Source organism: Trichomycterus rosablanca, chromosome 8 (genome assembly GCF_030014385.1).
Source record: "Trichomycterus rosablanca isolate fTriRos1 chromosome 8, fTriRos1.hap1, whole genome shotgun sequence".
NCBI lineage: Eukaryota > Metazoa > Chordata > Actinopteri > Siluriformes > Trichomycteridae > Trichomycterus > Trichomycterus rosablanca.
Window position 1 is genome coordinate 23,357,427 of NC_085995.1, and position 26,142 is coordinate 23,383,568.

The 26,142-nt window shown below is 39.2% G+C and overlaps 1 protein-coding gene across 1 annotated transcript in view; it reads right to left on the minus strand.

The window, feature by feature from the left end:
• Window positions 1–26,142, minus strand: part of nrg2b (neuregulin 2b) — a 103,463-nt gene that overhangs the window by 38,806 nt on the left and 38,515 nt on the right. Inside the window, exons 2-3 of the mRNA XM_062999947.1 lie at window positions 21,719–21,881; window positions 16,123–16,241 (exon numbers count right to left, since the gene is read on the minus strand). Of these exons, the coding sequence (XP_062856017.1) occupies window positions 16,123–16,241; window positions 21,719–21,881 (282 nt within the window). The remainder of the gene's footprint in view (window positions 1–16,122; window positions 16,242–21,718; window positions 21,882–26,142) is intronic.

A 26,142-nucleotide genomic window follows, 5' to 3' on the forward strand; every position in this document is an offset into this window, starting at 1 on the left:
AAAGCAGGCACATCAGCAGGTGTGATTGGCAGGTGTGTCTCAGTAGGGCCAAACCGTGAGCAGCTCTCATTGCTGGACTAGTGTTATGGGAGAGATAGAACAACCTCATCCTAATTAGCTAACGAATACATCAACACACACCGCTACACACGGCGCCGAGAGAGAGAGAGAGAGAGAGAGAGAGAGAGAGGGAGACCATCTCCTCACAGTAACATCTATCTGCTAAAGGTCAGACCCTGTACATGAAGAGAATGGAGAGGAATTAAGAATGCCTACATTGTGCTTAACATCTGTATTTAAACAGTGGGGCCGGTAACAACAGACAGTGTCTCTGTTTTAAAGGAGATTAATCACATGGGCCTTTTTTATAAGGCAGAAACATGTGTCCCTGGTGGGTGAAAAGAAAGTATTGGCAGCTACACACGTCGAAGAGGGCGTGTGACATCCACGGGCCTTCTTGATTGTGGTAGAAACAGTGGCAGTAAAACTACAGACTAGAGAAAAATTTGAAAAATTGGCTTAAACTAGGCAGAAAATAAATATTATTATTATTAGTTGTAGTAGTAGCAGTAGTATTAAGAGTATTAAGGATTAATGACATAATTGCAGGGCGGCATGGGTAGCACTGTCACCTTACAGCAAGAAGGGCCTGGGTTAGATTCCCAAGTGGAGCGGTCTGTGTCCTTTCTATGTGGAGTCTTCATGTTTCCGCTGTGTCTGTGTGGGTTTCCTCTGGGGGCTTTGGTTTCCTCCCACAGTCCAAAGACATACAGTCAGGGTAACTGAAGATGCTAAAAATTGCCTAAGGTGTAAATGTGTGTGTGTGTGTGTTTTCCCTGTGATGGACTGGTGACCTGTTCGGGTGAATTGTACCCACCACAACCCTGAACAGGATAAAGCAGAGGTGAAACTGACAGTGAATGAATAAATAAATGAATGACATGCATGGTTTTAAAAAGAATATGTCAATATTCTACCCCCACCTACATACAAACACATAGCCAAGGTAAAAATACCTACTTAAACCCCCTCAGCCACAACCTCTCAACTGCTAGCTTCTTTTTTTAAAAGAACAAAATTAGTTATTGGCCCTAATACAAACTGAGATGTGAGATGTGTACTACACAATGTAGTATTTAATAAAGGGAAAATATTCAAATTTTACTGTATTATGCCTAGTTCACACTACATGATTTTTGCTCACTGACAGGTCACTGCTAGATGTGGCAGCTCGGAGGGAAATCAGCATTTGCTCAGGGCTCGGAAATAGGATCGCTATGTGTGAACTGTTCAACGACTTGCAGACTCTAGAAAATATCTAGCATGTTAAATATCTGGACTTGTCGGCGACTCAAAATCCTGTAGTGTGAAAGGTGTTGTGATCAGGTTGTAATAGTTATGAACGCAAGATACAGAAGGGAAACCAGGGGGAGGAGTTGTAAATGTGTGGGGCAGGGGCATAATATACAGTAGTTTCTAACAGAATATATCGGCACACATAAGCTTTACAGTATTTGTGACTTATTGTCCACGCCAAACAATAATACCTACTACCTACTAATGTTTATTTCACTTCAAACTCTCTCTGCAGAACAGACAATCCCTGATGGCCACGTAGCCCAATCCAGTCCTTCAGCCAGATTCATTGATTTTTCCTACTTGCTTTTACGGTGCATATCAGCGCTTTAATCTGACGTGCATTTTTGGACATGGTATCATTAAACCCCTCGTCACTTCTCGCATGTGTTTTCGTGACAAAACATAGTTTGGGAGAGGAGACCAGATAGACTCATCTGAGATTCCTCTTGGTGAAAAATCGTGTAGTGTGTGACCCCCTATCACCGATCAGTTGTGCAATGTGAAAACCACAACAACCTAAAAGACTCACGTTTATAAGAGATCAAGCAGTGTAGTGTGAACTGTACAGTGATCTAAACACCTTAAACGTTGTGCAGTGTGAATTTGGTATAAGTCAACAAAAATGCTTTCAAAAACATTACTTTCCCCTAAAACTAAGGGGTAAAAGAAAGAGAAAGCAGAACCAACAAATTTATGTGTAATTGTATAAAAAAGAGAGAGAACTCAATTGCCAAAAACCAGTACTGTAGCATCAACTGGAGGGTGAATGGTTTAGCATCAGCCATAACACTTTCTGGTTTCTTTAAATAATATTAGACCAAAATGTACAGTTGTAAGGTTGAAAAGTGATCACAAGATTAATTGTATATAGGTCCTCTGACATCCTACACAAGCAAACAAAAAGCTAATACCCACACACTAAGCCTAATTGGCTTTATATCTCCACTGCTTTGATTCTCTGGGCCATCACAGCCGGTCTCTGCATATGCTCTCGGCTTGGACAGCCCACTCTCTCTTCACTGTATATTGGCTCCATTAGCCATGTCTTCCTGCCGAAGGATGGATGAGGACTGGCAGGACAGATGTAATTCACTGCCAGAGACGGCGAGTGAGCACGGAACAGGAGCAGGAATCATGTTAAGGGTTCATGCCTGTGTTCCACTGAATTCAATGGACGTTCAGCAGCCTTTCAGAGTCATGTCCACTCTGTGAGGAGGACACAAAGGCACAGAGAGCAGAGGACATGTCGGGTGGAAGGGCTGAAAACCAAGTAAACAAAGGAGATAAAGGCTGGGTACAAAGAATAAGAGAAGAAACGGGAGTGGAGAGATGAACAGATAAAGAGGAAGAGAATGAGAGAATCACATTCATTAACAAAACGTTATTTAAAATAAAAGAATTTTAGGTGCATCATGGTGGCACCGATGGTAGAGTGCTGTGCTGCCACTTTGTTTCTGAAGATCTGGGTTTAATCCTTGCTTTAGTTTACTCACCGTGATAGATGTTGCTTTTTCTCCATTGGTCTGTCTGAAAACCTAGTGAGCTCTCTACATAGACAGCATTCAGAGAAAAAGCCTGTCTAAATTCTAGATGCCTTAAAATGCTGCCTACCAAGATGCCTTATTCTGAGCTATATTTTGACTGAATAACAATGGAGCTTAGTGTGCTTCTGCCTGTGAAAGCAATATTATAGTGTACAGAGAGCAGAGTGGAATCAGCGTATCCTAATCAGGGTTAGGGGGGGGGGGGGGCGCATCAGTCCATCACATGAGTAATCACTCATTCATTTTTCATTTGTATAAAGGTGTACGAGTGTACTTTATTTGCAATTTTGGGTTTGTAAGTGATTATGGGTCTAAAAACCTAGTGAGTTGCCTTGCTGCCTACTGCCTACCTAGAGGATTCTAATAAGACATCGAACTCATAAGGCAGGTTATTTAGACAGTGATTATGTCACCACAGTTTTTGCTTACTAAGCTAACACAGTTAGCCTCAGGCCATTCAAACCTGCTAGCATGCCAGCTAACATTTCCCTCCGTGTACTGAAAATAGTTAAAATTGTCACTGACAAGCCTGAATTTGCAAATAAATTACACTCGTACACATTTATACAAATGTAAAATCAATGAAAATGTATTACATTTGAAAAGAATGCGTTCTTTCACATTCGTCCAGCATATTGGTAAATTTTTGTTAAAAAAAAAGTTGTGCCGCATTGAATGCTGGGATTGCCTTCATCGCTAAGAAAGCATTGGTTTTACTCATTGCCCCCAGCAGCCACCTAAGTAGAGAAGATTCTGATAATCTTATCACAGTTTTCGCTTACTAAGCTAACACAGTTAGCCTCAGTTCATTCAAAACAATGAGCTGATGCAACACAACTCGCTAGCATGCCAGCTAACATCTGAAAGTGATTAAGTTGTCACGAATTTGCAGATAAATGACACTGGTACACCTTTATACAAATTAAAAATCAATAAGAATGTATTTACATTCGAAAATAACTTGTTTGTTGCTCCGTATTCATCCACTTCACCATATTTGTAATGTTTTGTGAGAAAAGTTGTGCCATACTGAATACCTTCAGCGGTAAGGAAGCATCAGATGCCCTCTCTTCATTCAGTCAGATTATCGCTTTTGATTAAGGCACATCAGTAGGCAGCATTTTAGGGTATCTAAGAATTTAGACTGCCTTCTTCTCGAGTGCGCGTCAGATGACATAAAATGCTGTCCATAAAATGATGTACAGAGCTCACTAGGATGGCCTGAATGGTAAGCTAACACTGCGGCAGAAGACGGGGCAGTTGATGATGTAATCGATGTCTCAGTAGTGCATCTAAATAATTTGCCTTTTAAAGTTCTATATAAGCTGTAGCCTAGTTGTTAAGGTACTGGACTAGTAATCAGAGCATTGCTGGTTCAAGCCCCACCACTACCAGTTTGCTGCTGTTGGGCCCTTGAGCAAGGCCCTTAACCCTCAATTGCTCAGACTGTATACTGTAACTGTAATGTAAGTCGCTATAAATATAATAAACGATAAAGTTGTCTGCAAAATGCTGAAAATGTAAATGTATATCGGTTAAAATCCTCTATACTTAGAAAGCTAGCTAGATATGCAGTAGGCAGCAAACAGCTCACTAGGTTTTCAGACAGTCCATGTGGGTTTCCTCTGGGTACTCATGTTTCCTTTCGCCTCCCAAATCACGCACAAGGTGGACTGGCTATTGTACATTAATTTAATTATTTCTATTTTAAGTGTTTCTCAAATACATATATTTATACAAAATGTGCTGTATTGACTTAAATTCCAACTGTGTAATATCATGTTTTGCTCATTGCCCCCAGCAGCTGCCCCATGCCTTGGCCCCCCACATTTTGAATACCAGCTTTTCATTAAAGAAGTCTCTTTCTCTCTCTCTCTGTGTGTGTGTGTGTGTGTTAGCCTGGAGGTGAGAGCAGCAGCTGGTTGTACTGTAGGTTGTATGCAGATTTGAGCTGACAGATTTGAAATGCTGAGACTCTGCAAAAATATGCCCTGCCAGATATTTTGTGTGTGTGTGTGTGTGTGTGTGTGTGTGTGTGTGTGTGGAGTATTTTCACTCATATGAATATTCGGAAGACCCTTGGCATTCATATAACACAAGAGTATTTAGCATAAGAGCCCATCTGTGTCTCACCTCACACCTCTTTCTCTGTATCTTTGTAAGTCACTCACTCACTGATGTACACACACACACACACACACACACACACACACACGCACACACACATGTATGCAAACAGTTAGCTTAATAGCCCAGTTAGCAGCTCCTAGAAGTTCTGTTATCACCTATATCCTTTGGTGTGTCCAAGATGTTTTTTGTTTCTTTTTTCTCTCTTCGGAGGTTCTTGACTTTTTCTTCTTGTTGTTCTTACCTCCCTGAAATGAGTTTTTGCAACTTGGGATGTCTGCTTTGTAGTGTTAAACTTTATATTCGTTGTGGAACTACTTTTTGGCGGAAGGTATTGTCAATATTAAAGCATATTTATTATGAAATTCAGGGCTTCTTTGATTTATTTTCTTTCTTTATTTTGTAAAAACTGTTGTATAAAAGCAATAGAACACTTGAGGTCGTGTGTTATCGCGAATAACATCACAGCCATGATGTTATTCGCGATAACACACTCCCTCTCGTGTTCTATTGCTTAAGAATACACACAGTGACCCCCTACCTTAATATGAGGGCTCTTCAAAATGTTTCCGCTCTTTTTTAAACTCTATTTATTAAGAATTTTTTTTTTTAAATACATCAATATTTTACATAGAGTCCCCTTCTGAGGCATTTTTTCCAGCATCGTACCAACTTTTTAATGCCATTAGCAAAAAATGTTTTAGGTTGAGCGCGCAGCCGCTGATGCACCACTCATCAAAATCACATGAAAATTTTCCTCCCCATAAAGCTTCTTCAAGCGGTCCAAAAAAGTAAAAATCAGATGGAGCTAAATCCAGATTATAAGCTCTCTTTTAGTCTCTCAGACTCGACCAATTACTACTACTCCCGCCCTCACCATTTCAAACCAAAATTTAAAAATTGCAGAAACTTTTTGAAGATCCCTCGAATAACATTGTCTATCTAAGATGAGCTTGAGCCCAGAGAACGCGTACAGGTTGCATTTCTTGATGCAGTGGTTGACTGTGTTATGTCACTTCGGTTTTCCAAAGTACTCCCAAGTCCATGTGGCTATATTTAAAATAGCAGCATGACAGTTTTTCATACAATGCCATCTAAGGGCTCAAAAGTCATGCACAATGAACAGTAATTAATGACTGAAAATTCCCTAACAAAGTTTGGCACAAAGTGGTGAACCATGGCTCATCTTTGCATCATGAAGGCATCAAGTGTAGAATTTGTTTACATTTACAAACCAAATCAGCCAAAATGTAAATGTTATTTTATTGTACTTAGTTAAAGGTTAAAGATAATAAACAAATCAGTTCCATTCTTGTTTTTTAACAAATGGTTCCAATCTTTCCAAAAGAGGTATCGCTAAACATCAAACACATCAACACAATGAAGTGTACAAAAATGCCAAGGGGTCTGAATACTTTCTGAATTTCTAGTAAATATCTATACAAGCATTAGAATGGGGGGAAGCCCAGGATCACAGTGACTTAGACTGTGGTATGCATGTTGGTGCCAGACGTGCTGGTTTAAATATGTCAGTAACTACTGATCATCTTGGATTTCCAATCATATGGAGTTTCTGCAGAATTAGAGGACAACATAGAACAGCCAGATTGTTTAAAGCTGACAGCAAGGGTACAATAAATGAAATGAAACACTTTTTACAATCACAGTGAGCAGAAGAGCTGCTCAAAATGCACATCTCAGCAAACCTTAAGGTGGATGGTCTACAACAACAGAGTGCCACATCAGGTTCCACTCATCAGCCAAGAACAGAAGATAGCACAGGGTACAGGCTACAACTGGACAGTTAAAGATTGGAAAAACGTTGCCTGATCTGATAAATATTGATTTCTGCTGTGACATGCAGATGCTAGAGGTCAGAATCTGGTGTAAACCGCATTCTCTTGTCTGTCAGACGTGAAACCCGACATGGTTCTCTGCTGTTGTAGCTTTTCTGCAACAGGATTGGACATGCTTTTCATGATGCTTTCTTACTTAGCACAGTTACAAAGAGTGGTTGAGTTAGCATATTCTTTCCATAAGCTCAAACCAGTCTGACTATTCTTGCATCAACTCTATTATCAATAAGGCATTTCTGTGATTGAATAGACACTCAGTGGATGTTTTTTTGTTTTTCTTACTATTGGAGACAGGTTTAAGCACCAATTGTAAAAGATCATCAGTTTATAACAAACTTATGCTAGCCTTTCTGCTACCACGTATAAAGTCACTGAGTAAGTATGTTTCATTTCCGGTGTTTGATCTGAAAATCAGCAAAAACTTTTGACCTGTGTCTTTTTTTTAATGCATTTTCACCCGATTTTTAGCACGTCTAATTTTTACCCAATTGCATTATGCTTCCTCTCCACTGGAGCTGACCCACGTCCCGATTGAGGAGAGCAAGACTGACACACGCCCCCTCTGACACGTGTACAGTAGCCGACTGCATCTTTTTACCTGCACGAGGAGAGTTCATATGTGGATCAGCTTTGTGTACGCAGCGCCACACCCTGATCAACACATTATTCCTTGACTTATCCTACCTTACGAACAACAAGTCAATCGTTGTTCATGTAGCCGCCCAGCCCAGCTGGATGGCAAAGCTGAGTTTTGAACCGACAAGTTCCGGGGGTGTTATATATGTATATTCATGCCTGGAAGAATACAATTTCAGACACCCCTAAAGTGAACCATACCATTTCTTGTCCCGTCTGCCTGGCTTCACTCCCAATATTTGTCACCTCTTCATTAAGGTTGCAATAACGCAGGTCAGTAAAGGCACTATATGCTATTGTAAATAGCTGTCTAGTTTTTTATGGCTTATTAATCAATACTAACATCAGCTTGTTTATAAGTTTTGCTTGCGGAACGACCCCCCCAACCATTGCTTTTACTTTTTTTTTTTTTTGGGTCCAAGTATTAGTTGGGTGGTTCAGATCCCCCACCCCATATTCCCACATAATTTGAACCATGGTTACTGCACTGGTTGATACACTGAGCACACTGCATCATAACCACCAAATCACGTACTACTGTATTACATTTTAGGTATTTGGAGGACACTTTTTAATCAAAGCAGCTTACAACTGTGATTGATTACATTCCAAGCAATTGAGGGTTACAGGTCTTGCTCAAAAGCCCAACAGTGGCAACCTTTAGATATCTAGTCCAGTACTTTCATGGCTGAGTTACCAGTATCCATTAAAAACTATGCCCAAGGTCACTTTCAAACCTGGTCTCTATAGGCTTGTTTCGGGGAGGGTGTAGTCATAACAAAACACACACACACACACACACACACACAGAGACCTTTCAAACCCTGGCTTTGATCAAGGCTGTAACCACAATTTATATTCAGATATGCTTAAAATGTCCTGCCTATTATACTGATGTAAAAATGATGAATATTACACTTACTAGCATAGTGTAAGGTTAGGATCTGCCAGTGTTTCCATCGATTGCTGATATGGCAAGAATGTTTAAGAATGGCAAGGAAACACCCACCTTCCCAAATCTGGTAAACCCCCCTCCATGATCAATTCCAGAATTTTCCACAACTCTGTGAATGTCACTGTTCAGAGTCTGTATACAAGTTCCTATCCAGTTTTATGCTGCATTAATCAAGGTGAGCAACCTTTTGATATTAAATGATGAGGCGCTACTATCCGTGCATGCAACTCATCTTCTGTCCTGGGAGCTTATAGCTGTATATCCACGCAGTTATGGACCAAAATGCCGTCTACTCCTAGAGTGCAAAATGTGCCAAAATGACACTGTTTATCTTCATTAGTACTGAGAGCCATTTCTGGCCATCTCTCTCTCTCTCTCTCTCTCTCTCTCTCTCTCTCTCTCTCTCTCACACACACACACACACACACACAGTTTTAACCTTTAGCAGAGACTAAACTGCAGAACAGAGCTCACATTATTAATGACCCCTATTACCCCTTAGAGTGGAGGAGGCCACAGAAGCCGTCCTGGTCTGTGCATCACTCGTCTTCCCTTCCCTTAACTCTCTTATGCACTTTCTCATTATATGTAATGAAGTCACAACTACGTCATCCTTAAATTTAATTCAGAATGATTTTTCACAGATCTTTTGAAGAAATGCAGTTTTTATAATCAAAACCATTTCTAATGAAGAAAACTGGATCACTGATGTTGCTGTCTGAACTAAATCCTGCAGTGAAGGAACTCAATTTCAAGGATTCACTTGGGCATACACTAAAACGTGCATGATTCATCAGTAAGAATGCACTCTGGGGGATATACACTGTATAGCCAAAAGTATGCTGACACCTAAAAATGACCATTCACTCATTCATTTACTGTCTGTTTTATCACTGCTTCATCCTTTTCAGGGTCGTGGTGGATCCGATTCACCGGGTAAAAGACAAAAAACACCCCAGACAGGTTAGCAGTCCATCACAGGAAAAACACGCACACATTCACACTCACTCACACACAGGGAGACTTTTTAGCATCTCCAAATAACTTGAATGCATGTCTATGGGAGGAAACCCACTCAGACACAGTGAGAACATGCAAACCCCACACAGAAAGGACCCAGACCGCTCCACCTGGGAATCAAACCCAGGATCTTCTTGCTGTAAGGTGACAGTGCTACCCCCCGAGCCACTGTGCCACTCTTTGTCCAAAATCATAGGTATTAATATGGAGCCCTGACCCCCAAATTCAACAAGGCTTTACACATGACTTTTCATTGTGTCTAAAAATTCAAACACATTTATTGAAAAGAACATTTTTGAGGTCGGGAAAGGTCATTAAAAAGGCCTAGATTACAATCTATGTTGTAATTCATCCCAAAGGTGTTAAGTTTACTAAGCTACTGAAGCTCCTTTCAAGCCACTGAAGATCCTTAACACCAAACTCATCAAAGCATGACTGGGTTTTCTCCAGGAGCTCCGGTTTCCTCCCACAGTCCAAAGACATGCAGTCAGGTTAACTGGAGATACTGAAATTGCCCTAGGTGTGTGTGTGTGTTTGCCCTGTGATGGACTGACGAAAGGTCCAGGGTGTTTCCTACCTTTCGCCCAGTGAATGGTACCCACCACAACCCTAAATTTAAAGAATTAATTTAGCAAATTAATTGGCATGCCCTCCCTGCCACTGGAATTGAGGAGCTGGATGAAAAGATATAAAAAATACTGAGACAAGAGTAGATCTGTTAAACACTGAACCACATAAAACCACAGCAAACACACACACAGACACAAACACAAGCATGCACACACACAGGCACTAAGACAAGCACACACACACACACACACACACACACACACACACACACACACACAGTCTATGGCGCATCCTGAAATCAGGCAGGCTCTGGAGACTGCAACACAGAGATGTATGACTACAGTAGTGCGGCTGTAGCAGAGAGAGCAATGCTTTATGCATTAACTAAATTAAAGCATGTGTAGCACAAGAGGGAAAAAAACGCAGCCAACAGCAATAATGAAACATTAGAGGTGCAACATCGAAAGGAACAACAAAAATAGATAAAAGAAATGACTGTACAGACCACCCCACAATCTAATTATAGAAAAACACAGCACCATTAAAGAGAGGGGAACGTATATTAGAGCACTGCTGATAAAGAAATGGGTAGCAGTACAAGAAGAAAAATTAATCAGGGACATGAGAATTGGGAGAATCCAGGCTAGGGTTTGCAAGCAAAGAGACAGAGAGTGTGAATGCTTAGGTTTGAATATTGAAGGTAAAGATACAAAACCAGTGTCATATACACTGGATTCAGAAAGTATTCAGACCCCTTGACATTTTTGTGCATTTTATGTTGTAGATTTGAATTTTTCATGGATGTAAATGCCATTTTTAACCATCACTCACTTAATCACATTAAACACTTAATCAGCCATAATGATGTCGTGAAAATATATTTCTTATTGAAAACACGTATTCACAAAAGTATTCATTTTGCTCTGGTCCTTCAAATTGTGCCCAGGTACATCCCGTTTGTTTTAATGATCCTTGAGATGTGTCTCGAACTTAACTGATTGAATGTAGTTTGGAAAGGCACAAAATTGGGTCTATAAGCTCCCAAAACTTACAAGGCATCAAGAGGACAAACAGTCCAGGAAGGTGAGAAAGAACCAAGTGGTCACTCTAAACTAGCTCCAAAGTCCTGTGGAGAGCTTTTTGGATGGACATCCATCTCTATAAATTAGGCATTAGTTGAAAGGTTGGATGAATAGATGACTGTTGAGTAAAAGACACATGACAGCCTGCTTGAAGTTGCTAAACAGCATGTAAGACGACATGGCAACATTCTTTTACTTGGGCAGAACAAGTACTATGCCTGGTGAAAAACTGGCAATGCACATAGCCTGGCTACAGTGAAACATGGTGGTGGCAGCATCATGCTACGGGGTGATTCTTAGCAAAGACAGGTAAAGAGGTAATAATTAAGAAACAGATGAAAGCAGCTAAATACAGAAACATCCTTGATTCCATCTCATTCAGAGCACATACAAAGTCAGACTGCAGTAACAGTTCAGCTTTTAACATTACAATAACTCAAAGCATACAGCCAAGACCACACTGGAACGACTTCGGGGCAAGTCTCATGTTGTTTAGTGACTCACATAAAACCCAGACATAAACCCTTATTGAACAATGTCTTACTCGTAAGAGTAAGAGGGCAGGGAAGATTTTGGCCGGCCATTTACACGCTATTTAAACCCTGGTCATTGCCTTTTCCAGCGGCTTCCATCTCAGCGGAGGCCAAGAGTGAGAGCTTTAAAGACTCAGACCAAACGGCACCTTAACAGCTTTTTAACCCAGGCTATCACCCTTCTCAACAAGGACCATTCCCACATCCCTCTGCTTTTAACATGCACTTTATCACACACACAGGCTGCACAGTGGCTAATTGGGTAGCACTGTCACCTCGCAGCAAGATGGTCCTTGGTTCGATCCCCAGGTGGGGCGGTCGGGTCCATTCTGTGTGGAGTTCTGCGTGGGTTTCCTCCGGGTGCTCCGGTTTCCTCCCACAGCCCAAAGACATGCAAGTGAGGTGAATTGGAGATACAAAATTGTCCATGACTGTGTTCAATATAAACTTGTGAACTGAAGAATCTTGTGTTATGAGTAACTACCGTTTCTGTCAGGAATGTAACCAAAGAGTGTAAAACATGACGTTAAAATCCTAATAAACAAACAAACAAATATCACACACACTGTAGATATGTATCCACTTATGACACTTTCCCTTTTGTAGTCAGCGCACCTATGCACCTTAACTACCTAAAATATATATTTAATAGTCACTTCAATGCCCATTTTTTCTACTAAAAGTTTGATAGTGTACTGTCTATTTATGTCAATATTCTATGTTTATATATGGCATACTATTTTCTATATGACTTTATTAGATCTAAATATGTTGACACCTTCACCAAGAGAAATTCCATATACAGCTGGTACTTGGCAAATAAATAGATTTTGATTCTGATTAATTGTAAATATTGATGAGCAGGTTTTTCATTAGTAAAACATAATAGAAAATGTAGTAATTAAGTAACACTAAAGCAAAGTGAGAATAGAGAGCAGGTATTTAATGGAATAAACAGATTGAGAGAGGCAGTATGACAGTAGATCGAGATGCATGTTGAAAGCATGAAGAATAGCGGAAGCGTGAAGCATGGTGATGATATAGTGTCGAGCAAAAAGAAAAAGAAAAAAATGAAGTGGGCAGATAAGAGGGTTTGAACAGACCTATAAAACAAAGGGGGAATGACAGCTGACAGAAGATGACAGATGTGGGAAGAGATAAACAGAAATGAGGAGCAGTACAATAGAAAGCGAAGTACATGGACAAATTCATGTAGCGTGATGAGGGAAGAACAGAACAAAGAAGAAGAAAAAAATAATGTTTATAGAGGAGTAATCAGTATTTAAAAAATATTGTAACTCTAAGTAGCAGAAAATACCACTCCTTAATGAAAATGAATTATTTAAGGGTGAAAAAATTCCCAGCAAAAGCTATAAGGTACAAAACAAGTTCCAAAAAAAGTGCTTACTACATGATTCACTACCAAGTCCAAATAGACAAATTCTAAACTTTTGGGCATGTTTAAAAATGTTTTTGAGTCTGGATGCACTAATGGTTCTCTTAGGTACAGATCTGTAATATCATCAATATCAATATTGTGGTTTGCTCCAACTAAGCTTGGGTGTTGAACCTGCTGTGTTTGAACATGATTTGCTTTCAAGTGAAGTAATGTGATTGGCTGAATGTGTAAGTTGCTTTCTGGTTCAAGTTTACTCTGCTGTGGAACAAAACAGTGTGATCAGAGAATAAAACACAAAGAACATATACAGTATATTGTATATATATTCTCTGATAAAACAGGATGGCTAATTGATACATATTAAGTGCAGCTTTATCTAAATGACTTTACCAGAACGACTGACAAGCAGATTGAAGAAACACTAATCTGATTATGTGAACACTATAAGAAATACAGTGGTTCTGGGTATGGCTTTGAGTTTAAAAGGCGTTGAGTTTCAAGGTATCCATAAGGATGTATGGGAAACCTGTTAATGTGTTCTATGGTCCAGTGGAACTGCACACATTTTAGGCTTATGTAAAATAATGGGGTTGTTTTTGACAAAAAACACTCAAATACAATTGAAAAACAGTTCAAACTTAACAAAAAAAATACAATAAACCTGCACTTCTTTATTGTTTTCTTATGCTTCTTTATCGTGGAGATGCTGACCTTGGAATACCGTATTCCATAGGAAGCTCTTTATGTAATTCACATGAGAAATGGCAAAATCGCTTTTGAGCTGGCTGTGCCATTATTTTCTATGAAGTGTGGCAGTGCACAAAACTTAACATGACTTATTGTACTAAAACTGTACTAAGAGAACTCATGAGCAGTAATAATTAAGGGAGGTTTAGTGTTCCTGTGTCATTCTTTTAATACATTAAATCACTTTTTTTACGATAAGCATTTTACACTCTCGGAAAAGCTGATTCTCACAATTTCTTAGCACCCTGAGCTGTAGCACAAGTTTAATAGTGAAACAGGAGAAAAATCCAGCTAAACACAGATACATGTGGATGCTTTCAGAGTGAATTTGACATTTATTCCTCACAAATGCAGCTTCGTCTCATATTCGCACTTTGATGGTTTTACTGCACCGCTCAAGCCGAGCGCTGAACAAAGCGGCATTCGCACACGTCAAGTTTAAGGGAAACGTTGAGTTTAAGGCTACAAAATTCTCAACAAAGGGCGCCCAGTTTTAGATATTTCGAGTTGAGCGGACGTTGAGTTACAAGGTACCACTGTAATAGTTTTTGCACAATTAAGTTAGGGTTTGTGTGGATCGTGTGATGGACCTTCCCATTTGAGTTCAGAATCAATCATGGGTACAGGACCAAGTGTTAAAACTAATTTAGTCAGTAGTAAACAAATCACAATTATCTCAAGCTTTTTAGTTTACAACTAGACCAGGGTTTTTCAAACCAAAAAAATTCTAACATTCAAAATTATAATTAAATAAACAATTTTTGATAGGCACATAAAGTACTTAAAAAAACAGTGCAACATTTGTTAAACTTTGTGTAATACCTTTAGTGCAATATATTTAACATCCTTTTATATACAGTATATTTACATTTAAATTCTTTCATATATGTACAAACACTTATCTCTATATTCTAGAAAGTTGCTATAATGTTGCAAATTCCTCCTTGTGGGATAATAAAAGGCTATCTTATCTTGTCTTATCTTATCTTATCTTGTCTTGTCTTATCTTGTCTTATCTTATCTTGTCTTATCTTATCTAACTAGACCACTCTTAAATGTCTCAGGTGTTTAAATGTTTAATTTATAATCTTTATGGTTAAAGTTGCACAATTTATTTTCCTGCTATAATCTAAGTAGTGCACTATGTAGTATATATCAGTACAGTAAACACACCAATACCTTTTTATGAAGTTGTTAGTGTAATACTAATGGCTTTGTTGGAAAGCAGCCTGGCGAGAACCTGTGGTCTTTCCTCACACCTGCCGCTGCAAGAAATGACTGGGCAGTAATGCAGAAATCTTATTCAGATTAATTATAATGTGAATCAAATTCTTAAGTGGATCAAAGAATCAAACAAAGCTGCCTACATGAACATATGATTAATCAGATTACTCTCCGGACCTGAGCTTTTTAATAATATTACAAAATCTGAACTACTTTGTTCTCCTTTATATGCTTTCCCATAAAAATAAAAAAGTATTACTGTAATAACAAAACCACACAAACCAGTGTTGATTCTGGATGTAAGACTGTGGGGAATCATGCTAGATTTTACAGTTCTGCCTTTAAGCTTGCAAGCTCCCTGACTTACTGAAACCTGCGCCCCTGACTTGTAGTTAAAAAGTATGTTTCCTAAAATAATAAATGATAAAACATGATAAAACTACAGTATTTGAAAAGCAAGTATCACACATTCATGCGCAAATGCACACACATTGCCCTCATTCCCAAAATTAACGCTTGGGCTCGTCTGAACTGACTAGATAGCTGGCATTAACATTTATGCCGATTTTATGATGCTTTGACACTACTGGCTACAAGTTCCACTATGCTGCATCAATATTACACAGAGAGACAGTTAGGGGTGTGGGATCAGAACGTCTCTGGCAAAGCACACCAGTTTAACATCAAAATTAACTTAAAAAATAGAATGAGAACGCTGTGTGACATGATTCTGGCAGACACCTTCTTTCCTCCTTTATTCCTTCATTCATCTCCAGTGTCTACCTGAGCACTGACATCACTGACCAGCACTGACCAGGCTTCTATTTGTGTCTTTTGCCTACATATTTGTGCCTGAGCTGCCATCATACTTCTTAGAGGCCATCCAAAAGGTCTGATGCTGTAACATTCAAGGTGCATTGATGGTATCCAGTAAGGACAATACTCCAATTACTGTTTTATTAGTACAACACTAATTCTTCATCCATCTGTCCAACAGAAGCAATCCTGAGTATCAATAGCAGTCAAATCATTTTGAAGTGTGAGAGAAAACGTGTTCTTACTGCTTTTACTGCTTTGAACGCTGATGTAGCTGGTGGCGTTCTCCCTGCCCAGCGAGTTCTCTGCCATGCATGTGTAGTTCCCAGAATCCTCTAGTCTTACTCGGCTAATCTGGACCTTGGAGGTTTTCCTGTTTCAAAGAAAGAGAGTTGAGTTAAAAAAGGAATCATCTTGGCCAAACAGCCAATTTACTGGGTATAAAAAGTCTACACACCCCTGTTCAAATGATTTATAAAAATCAGGCCAGGATGAGAAAAATTCACATTAGTTTCCAGCTTGAATGTGACCTATAATCTGTGCAAATTAATTAAAAAACACACTGAAATAGTTTAGTACAGACAATTACCCAGTAAAAATGTGGTTGCTTTAGTGTGCACACCCTCTTAAATTAACCAAATTAACGGAATTAACCAATCACATTCAAACCCATATGAAGTTCAGTTCTTCTAGTGGGATTTCCCTGACATGTACTTGGGTGGAAAAACCCTTAATGAAATCGCTCAGAGACTGGATGATGAATGAAAAAGACTGGATGATGAATGGTTTTATAGGTCATACAATGTAACTGAGGCACTTCTTGTCATGTACACTACTTTTCAGTAACATTGCATTGTAGCAGTATTCTTGGAATATTGGAATATAACTACCAGTAATCATGCCCTAAGCATATTTACATGTCCTAAGTAGTAACTGATTATGTGCAGTGTAAATTATACATTTTCTTCCATAGTACTTAGTGGCATCTTTCATCAAAAGCCCTGGTCTGCAAAAAGCTTAAAAACCATCAACAGGATCTCATTGTTGAAAGGCATAAGTCAGACGTACATAAAATATTCCAAGGCATTATGCACAAAAAATGGAACACAGTGAAGACAGTCATCAACAAGTGGATAAACTATGGCACCACAGTAACAACAACTGGTCGCTTTCCCAAAATGGATGAAAAGACAAAAAGAAAGCTGGTCTGTCAAAAATCTCCTGTATATGTCTAAACTCATACTTGTACGTGTCTAGCTAGGCTTCAATTACGAGGGTGAGTAGCTTAAAAGGTTTCCTAGATTCACCAACATTGTTTCATTAACTACTACTAGCACATTATTTTTTGACACTGACAGGACAAAAAAAACACACTTATGATAATAAACAGTGTTTGCCATGTAGTAAATTAAAATCCTCATAACTTTCACTGTGCCTTTTTGATTTTTCCTATAGCCAACTTGCCTAGCTAGATAGAATGACTAGCTAACGCCGCTAAGTGAATAAAAACAACAACTGAACAATCGACCAATTAAAACACTATCTACAACAATGAATGCTATAAAATACACTCAAATAAAACTGAATATAAAGCACATTACATACAAAACTAATAGAAATTACTGAAACAAGGAGGAGATCAGTAGCAAGTTATATCAGTAGCTAGTTGGAAGTAAACCGGACAAGGAAAGTGGACACATGTCTCTCTAAATTGTGCATGAGGTTCATAGTATGTTCTGAGATATTTGTAGGCCAGAGTTTGAAGACTTTGCCGAAAAATAATAGGTATATCCTTCTAGACTGAATACAGCTGATTAGCATGGCCCATCCATTCCTAACAATCATGCTTAATTTTGTTTGGGTGTAGATAAATACAATATCAATACAACATTAAAAAAGTATTATTAAATGCTTTTAATGCCTTGTGCAGCTATAATAAAAATGTGGAGATCTTAAACTGTGAGGCCGATGTTCAAAAGGAAAAAACTGTCCGTTCCTTGGTGGCTTTATGTGCACGAAGCCTCAATGAATGATGGGAGCTGGAGAATTGCCGTGCAGAGTTTACAACATTCCTAACTGCAGTAAATCTCCTGCTATACAGAAGACCTCAATTTACTCTCACTTCATCATGCTGTGTGTGCACATGATGTGTGTACGTCAGCACTGTAGGTTCATGTGTAACACACACACACACCCTAACATATTATACACAGGAGAGTGAACCAGCGATCCTGTCAAGAGTGAGCTGGTTCCAGTGTATTCCTGCACATCAGCATTTTCTTCAGCTGAGGAAGTGAAGAAACGGCTCGTGAGGTTTAGCAGGTATTTCACCTCACATTTCCAGCAGTGGAAACACCTTTTAAATCTGACTCAAAGGAATAAATATGGAACCAACCTTTCAATTCAAAACATTTTGTTGCTCCAAAGCACAGACAAAATAATTTATAAATGTTCAATCAATCACACTGTATTCTTAACTCCGTTATAATCCTATAGGGCAGTGATAGCTCAGTGGTTAGAGTGCTGGACTTTGAATCAGAAGGTTGCTGATTCAAGCCCACCACTAGGTTGGCACTGAGCACCTGAGCAAAGTCCTAAGTCACAGATTTTTCAATCTTACTCATTGTTATCCCATGTATAAAATAAAATGTGTGAGGATGCAAAAATAGAGAAAATACTTTTTCATGAGCCTGTAATAAGCCAAGAAGTAAATCAATGAGCATGCAAACAAGCTGTGAGTGTATTTACTTTTAGTGTATACGATGGATCTTAAAAAGGTTTCTGCAATTTATATTATAAGATAAGATATCCTTTATTTGTCATATATACATATACAGATGTACAGTACAATGAAACTCTTTCTTCGCATATCCCAGCTTGTTTGGAAGCTGGGGTCAGAGCGCAGGGTCTGCCATCGTACGGCGCCCCTGGAGCAGACAGGGTTAAGGGCCTTGCTCAAGGACCCAACAGTGGCTGCATAGCAGAGCCTGGATGTGAACCGCCAATCTTCCGGTTGATAGCCCAAAGCTCTACCCACTAGGCTACCACTGTCCCTATTTTGGTTGGAAATGGTGAGGGCGGGAGGAGTAGTAATTGGTCGTGTTTGAGAGACTGAGAGAGAGCTTATAGTCCAGATTTGGACCTTTTTGGACCACTCAAAGAAGATTTAAGGAGGAGAAGATTTTCATGTGATGATAATGTGAAAGCAGTGGTGCATCAGTGGCTACACGCTCAACCAAAATATTTTTTGCTGATGGCATTAAAAAGTTGGTACGATGCTGGGAAAAATGCATCGAAAGGTGAATATGTAGAAAAGTGATGTAATTTGTTTTTCAAAATTTTTGATAGAGTGTGTAATCCTTCGTATTACAGTGGTAGCCTAGTGGGTGGAGCTTTGAACTATCAATCGGAAAATTGTTGGTTCAAATCCAGGCTCTGCTATGCAGCCGCTATTGGGTACTTTGAGCAAGGCCCTTAACCCTGTCTGCCCCAGAGGCGCTGTACAATGGCTGAATGTACTCTGACCCCAGCTCGAAAACAAGCTGGGATATGCGCAAAAGAATTTAATTGTACTGTACATTTGTATATGTATATTTACTAATAGAGGCATTTTTCTTCTTCTCTTTATTATTACATATATTATGTTAAGGTGGTTTTATAGATGTGATAAAAGGTTAACTTGGCAGCTTTTACATTCATTACATGGTTATTATGATAAAATTCACAGCTGTGTACACCTGCCATAAGGACGGTCTCTAAGTAAAGGACTGGTCTTTGTGTACATGTTACCATATATGGATGAACACTGAGCAATAAGGTAGGCACCAGACAGCCGTAGCAACGTTTAACTTTTGTTTGCAACTTTCGGGTGCATACCCCATACCCCTTCACTCAGTCACTCAACTTATCATCAGGACGGTGGTGTACAATATTAAGCATGGCATCTTCATGGTGTGAACCTATTGGGTCACCCAATTCGTTTAAGCCTCAAACTGTGGAAGATTTGAAGGAAAACATTCAACGTAAAATTTCTGCTATTCCCCCCGATATGCTTGCCGGAACATGAAGCAATGCGTCAAAATGTGTCTGGCAGAAAATGGATATCAATTCCAACACTGCATGTAATGCAATCGATTACACATACGTCAAGGTGTGTAGTGTATTTTTTTGGTTCAGATTGCTTCATCCAAACGGGAGTTACATTGGAAAATACAGGGCCTCTTTCGAGTGAATCTCCCTGTACAAGGTGAAAAACAACCAATCAGAGTTGGGGGCTCACAAACGCACCCGTGATAAAAACCTGATCTTTTGATCTTATGCTAATGACTTATCGGTTTGGTACACATTTAGTGTAGGACACTAATATCTACACTCATTTCTCATGAAGCCCACTAATTTGATTTAAAGTATATCTCACCTGAGTAAAAGTAAAAACTAACTCTAAACATTTTTAATAGTGGCTATATATAAAAAAACACACTTAATTGCTAGTTTTTTGTGTCCGCATTGATTTTCTCTGGGCACTCCACCTCTCAAAAAATGCATGAATTGCCCCTAGGTATGTGGATTAGTGTTTGTGTAAAGACCTGCAATTCATGTAATTCCAGTGTATTTCAGTAATAATAATTGTTTAGTGTTTATGTTGATCAATCACTAGTAGTTACTAATTGCTTCATCATATTCAGGTTTGTAGTAAGTCTGGTGTCACCCAGAAAAAAAAAAAACCATGAACCCAGGGGCTGTGCACCACCCACACTCTTTGCTGTGCCACCATGCTTTTACAAAATATAACCATATTATACAATTCAGGATCATGACAGGTCAGGTGCCAACTAGGAACACTGGGCATCACAGAGCATCAAAAACACATTTATTTACTCACTCCCAGGCAGACCCAGGGAACATGCAAAACTTCTCACATAAACCATGTTGCTGTGGCACTATCACACTCATAGAAAATAACATATTTAATATAGGAGACGGCTCGGTGGGTAGCACCTGGGTTCAATTCCGAGTCTTTTCTGTGTAGAGTTTGCATGTTCTCCCCGTGTCTGTGTGGGTTTCCCCGGGAGCTCCGGTTTCCTCCCACAGTCCAAAGACAAGTAAGTTAGGTAAATTGGAGATACAAAATTGCCTATGATGGTGTCTGACACTGAACTTTAACTGATGAATTATGTGCAACCTGTAACTACCTGTCCTATAATGAATGTAACCAAAGTGTAAAACATGATGCTAAAATCCTAAACAACTTCTTGTATGCCTACATTTCTCACATACACACAATGTTTGTACATACAGTCACTTTTCATGCACAGCAGCAACTGTCCCATAAAAGCAAACCTGTTCTGCATTTCCTTGATAGTCTATATTTAAAAACTGGGCCAGTCCTGTGGTGGAGTTGATAGGGAATGTTTTTTTAATAGTTTTGATACCAAGAATAGCTCAATTTCTTTATGTGTGTGCACTTTATGTTACTGTTTTTTCATCAGTGTACAGATGTGCAGGCGATAAGGTGGCGCAGAGGTAAAACACGCCAGCCCACCAATGCTAAGATCAACAATTTTGAGTTCAAATCTTAGCTCCAACAGGCTGGGTGCCTATACAGATACACAATACTGCCCTCTGTAAGACCCTACGCGATCGGCAGGTGCGGGAGTGTTGTAGGGTGTGTGTGACAGCCACAGTCCTCCTTGATTAAAGGTGGAGGTTGTGGCAGCGACAAGACAAGAGATAAGCTCCAATTCACTACAACTGGATTTAATGAAATAGTGGGAAAAAATAATATAGAACTGATAAAAATGTACAAATGTGTGTGAATGTGTGTGAGTGATTTATGTGCATGTCTCTTACTTGTTGGTTTTGACTTTAACGTCTTTGCTTTTGCGAAGTTCGCTGCCATCTTTGAACCAGCGAAAGGACGGGCTCGGGTTGCCCTGTGCCTCACACTTCAGGGTCACCCGCTCCCCCTCCCAGACCCACTGAGGATGCATGACCTTCACTTTTGGAGCTGAAGCTGCACAGAAACAGAGAAAGAAATTTTGAATATGTAAAAAAAATATACACAATAAATAAAAACAGTATGGACAACGATCGATGGCACAGATGGAGGTTTAGGAGGAGATAAACAGAAACAGGAACATAGATGGCTGTATGGAGGACAGGCAGGAGGGCAGAGGGACAGTATTACAGTAGAAAGAGATGCATGACTGTAACATTTGGAGGAGCCGAAGCATGATTATGTAGTACATAGTGAAAGTAAATCAATCGCACAGGTGCGAGAGTCTCAACGGACACAATAGAGCAAAAAAAGGAGAGAATGATAGATGACAGATTTAAAAGAAATTAACATAGAAATAGAAAAAAGAGGCAGTATGACAGATAAAATACACTGAACGTATTTGGAAGGACAGAGTCATGTAGCGTGCTGGGGAAAGGACATACATAAAAGACAGAGACAAGGACAAGGTAAGAGAAAATGCCATACAGTAGAAAAATGTATATTGTATTTCCAGTTACAGCTATCATCAAGCAAAAAAGAGCTTATGACATTATTCAGAAAACGTCAGTTGCAATCAGAATGATTCAAATTCGGTTTATCAGCAAAATGTACAAACTTTTATCAGTTTGAAATAAACCAGCCAAACAAAAACAATTTAAATAGCTCATTGATGTATATATTTATTAGGATTTTAATGTCATGCTTTACACACTCTGGTTTACTCACTCATGACAGGAAAGGAAATTACTCGTTATACAAGATTCATCAGTTCACAAGTTTAATGTCAAACACAGTCATGGATAATTTTGTATCTCCAATTCACCTCACTTGCATGTCTTTGGATTGTGGGAGGAAACCGGAGCTCTCGGAGGAAACCCACACAGACACTGGAAGAACATGCAAACTCCACAAGGACCTGAACCGCCCCACCTGGGGATCAAACCCAGGACCTTCTTGCTGTGAGGCGACAGTGCTACCCTCTGAGCCTCCATACCGCCCTTAAATAGTTCAACACATCTAATATAGCAAGTGTTTTAATTCAAATGTAACACAAAATGCAACTTTTAATGCCTAATGTAGTCTCAGGATTATTCAACCCCTTCATGACAAGTGTCTTTAGTACTTTGTACACCCCACTTTTACTGTCATGACCTGCTTCAAATATGATGATAGACACCAGCTTTTGGCAGCGTTCCTGAAGAATCATATTCCAATCCTCATGGGTAATGGCCTACAGTTCACTAATATTTTTGGGTTTGCGTGCTGCAACTGCCTTCTTTAAATCCCGCCAAATCTTTTCAATGGTTAAAGTGATACGACTGTAACAGCCTCTCCAGAATTTTCTTTTAAAACCATGCCTTGGTGAACTTTGAGGTATGCTTGGGACCACTGTCCTGCTGAAAGGTCCAATGACACACAAGCTTCAACTTTCCCAAAGTAGGCATGACAGTGGACGTAGGATTTCCTGAATGAATCCAGTTTGCTCTACACACGATGCATGGTCCCAGTGCCAGAAATAAAGCATCTCCATAGCATCAGTGATCCATGCTCGACTGTAAGCTGGAAGGTTTTTTTAGCTTACTTATATGCTTCATTCTTTCTTCTCCAGGCATACTACTAATCCATAGGCTCAAAAAAGCTCCAGTTTTGTTTCATTGCTCAACAGAACAGAATCCCCAAACTTCTGTGGCTTATTATATAGTTTGGAACATATTATAGCCGATTTTTTGTGCTTTAGGGTCAGTAGAGGTGTATGTCTTGGAATTCAGGCACAAAGACCTTTAGTCTTTAGTATGTAGCCTTACTGTGCAGACTGAAACCTCACTACCAGCTGCTACCAAATCTTGCTGCTGGTCTTTTGCAGTCACTGGAGGGTTTATGACCACTAAGCCACCGTGTCGCCCAGGTATTTAATGTGTTTTATCTCAAGTACACCTGATGCAACTAATGAAGCCTCTGACTAGTTGCATTAGATGTGCTTGAGATAACACCTGATTTGGGATTCTATTCAGGTGTTTGAACCATTCTGAGACAGTAGTAGTCATTGAAATGGGATTTTGTGTTGAATTTGTTTTTATACAGTGTTTTTGCTGTACAATGTGCTGGTACAGTTTGGAGAAATGAAACATTTGTGCAGGGTGAAAATAAAACAGCAGTTTTTGAAACACTGCTGTATCAACAAATGTGTGGATATGAAGATATTATGTAATACAGTATTCAAACTGTATCCAACCAGTAACCTCAAGATGCACAACAAACCAGCATCAATGATACTGGAACTGGATTATATGCTCCTGAACTACAACATACAAACAGCACAGCTTCAGTTTTCTGGAAATAAAACTACTATTAAAACTACTATTACTTTACCAAGTTAGACCCTCAATGACTACCAAGTGCCCTTTTTCCTCCTCACTTCTGTCTTTCTCTGACTTTCTGTACCATTCACAATAGCTTTTGAGTCTCATCATGCTGCAAGGTCAGGCATGCATCTGCAGTAATCACACTCATGCGCACACACACACAGCCTAAAGAAAAAGATTCTTTACACTGTACAATAGACAAATCCACACAAACTTGTTGACAAATACACCTAAAAACCTCACACGTCAAACTCCTGAACATCTCCTGCTGCTCTGCTCAGTAATTGTTCCCAGCTCAGTAAGCTACACTGGCTTCTTCCATCCCCTTAATAAGCAGAACCAGATAAGTAAGATAACTAAGAGCTAAGCAAGAGCGGGAACACAACAATAATCTTTTTCATTTCTCACATTTTTAGAGATGTAAAAAAGCATTTGCGTCTGTTTTTACTTGTTTGCTTTACACAAATCTTAAACGTATTTATTAATATTTTATTAATAATGTCAATAATTATATTACTATTATTATGAAGTTTAACTATTGTATTGGGGCTGCACAATGGCTCAGAGGGTAGCACTGTGGCCTCACAGCAAGAAGGTCCTAGGTTCGATTCCCAGGTGAAGCGGTTCGAGTCCTTTCTGTGTGGAGTTTGCATGTTCTCCCCGTGTCTGTGTGGGTTTCCTCCGGGAGTTCTGGATTCCTCCCACAGTCCAAAGACATGCAAGTAAGGTGAATTGGAGATACAAAATTGTCCATGACTGTGTTTGACATTAAACTTGTGAACTGATGAATCTTGTGTAATGAGTAACTAACGTTTCTGTCATGAATGTAACCAAAGTGTAAAACATCATGTTAAAATCCTAATAAATCAATTATTGTATTAAAATAACTTTTTTTTTATCGTTTTTGTTAATTTGTTCATTTTGTTTTTGATGTTTTTTTTGGATTTGTTTGTTTACCCCTTAAAGCATTTATTTGTAGGTACTCAATTTCCCTGTGCTGGCCAAGGGGGGCCAGAGGCTAGCACATGCCCTCTCCGTGTGTGTCCTGGACTCATATTTACACCAGTCAGCACCAGATTCTTCCACAGATTCTTCCACTCAGCATGTATGGAGGACCAAACTATTCACTCCATATTATTCAACCACTTTCACTGGACTTAACTCTAGTACTAAGCTCAGTAGTAAACTAGTACTAACTCTAACTCTAGTGCCAGCCAAGAACTACGTTGTTGTTGTTCTTTATTTCTAACTATAATAGTAGTAGTAACAGTCACAACAGTATTACATATTATAGTTAGTAGCAGTATAAACCCCATTTCCAGAAAAGTTAGAAAATGCAATAAAACAAGAATCTGTGATTTCTTTCTTCCCTAGACCTTTATTTAATTGACCACAGTACAAAGAAAATATGATTTCACTGGCCAACTTAATTGTAGTTTGATATATATGAACAAATTTAGAATGTTAGGCCTGCAACACACAGAGGAGTGTTTACCACCGTGTTACATCATCTTTCCTATTAATTACACTTCTGAATAATTTGGAAGCTAAAAATAGTTTTTGCATTTTTGCAGTGGATTTTTTTTCTCTTGCTGAAATAACATGGACCCGGGAAAAGATGTGGCCTGGGTGGCAATACATTCCCCCCCCCCCAAAAAACCCACAATCTAATAAAATACAAATAAAAAGAAAGAAATATACAAAATAAAGAAAGTAAGAAAGAAAAAAGAAAAGAAATACACATCTCTGCTTCAATATTGTGTTGTGGACACTAACGCACCCCAAACCATAAAACAAAGTTTTCTGTTTTTTTCTGAAAATCACTCCGAAAACATGGACTCATGAAAATTTTAGACCATTTTCAGTTTTATTTGGTCCATCTGGGATAAGCTTGGGCCCAGAAAACTCCTGGC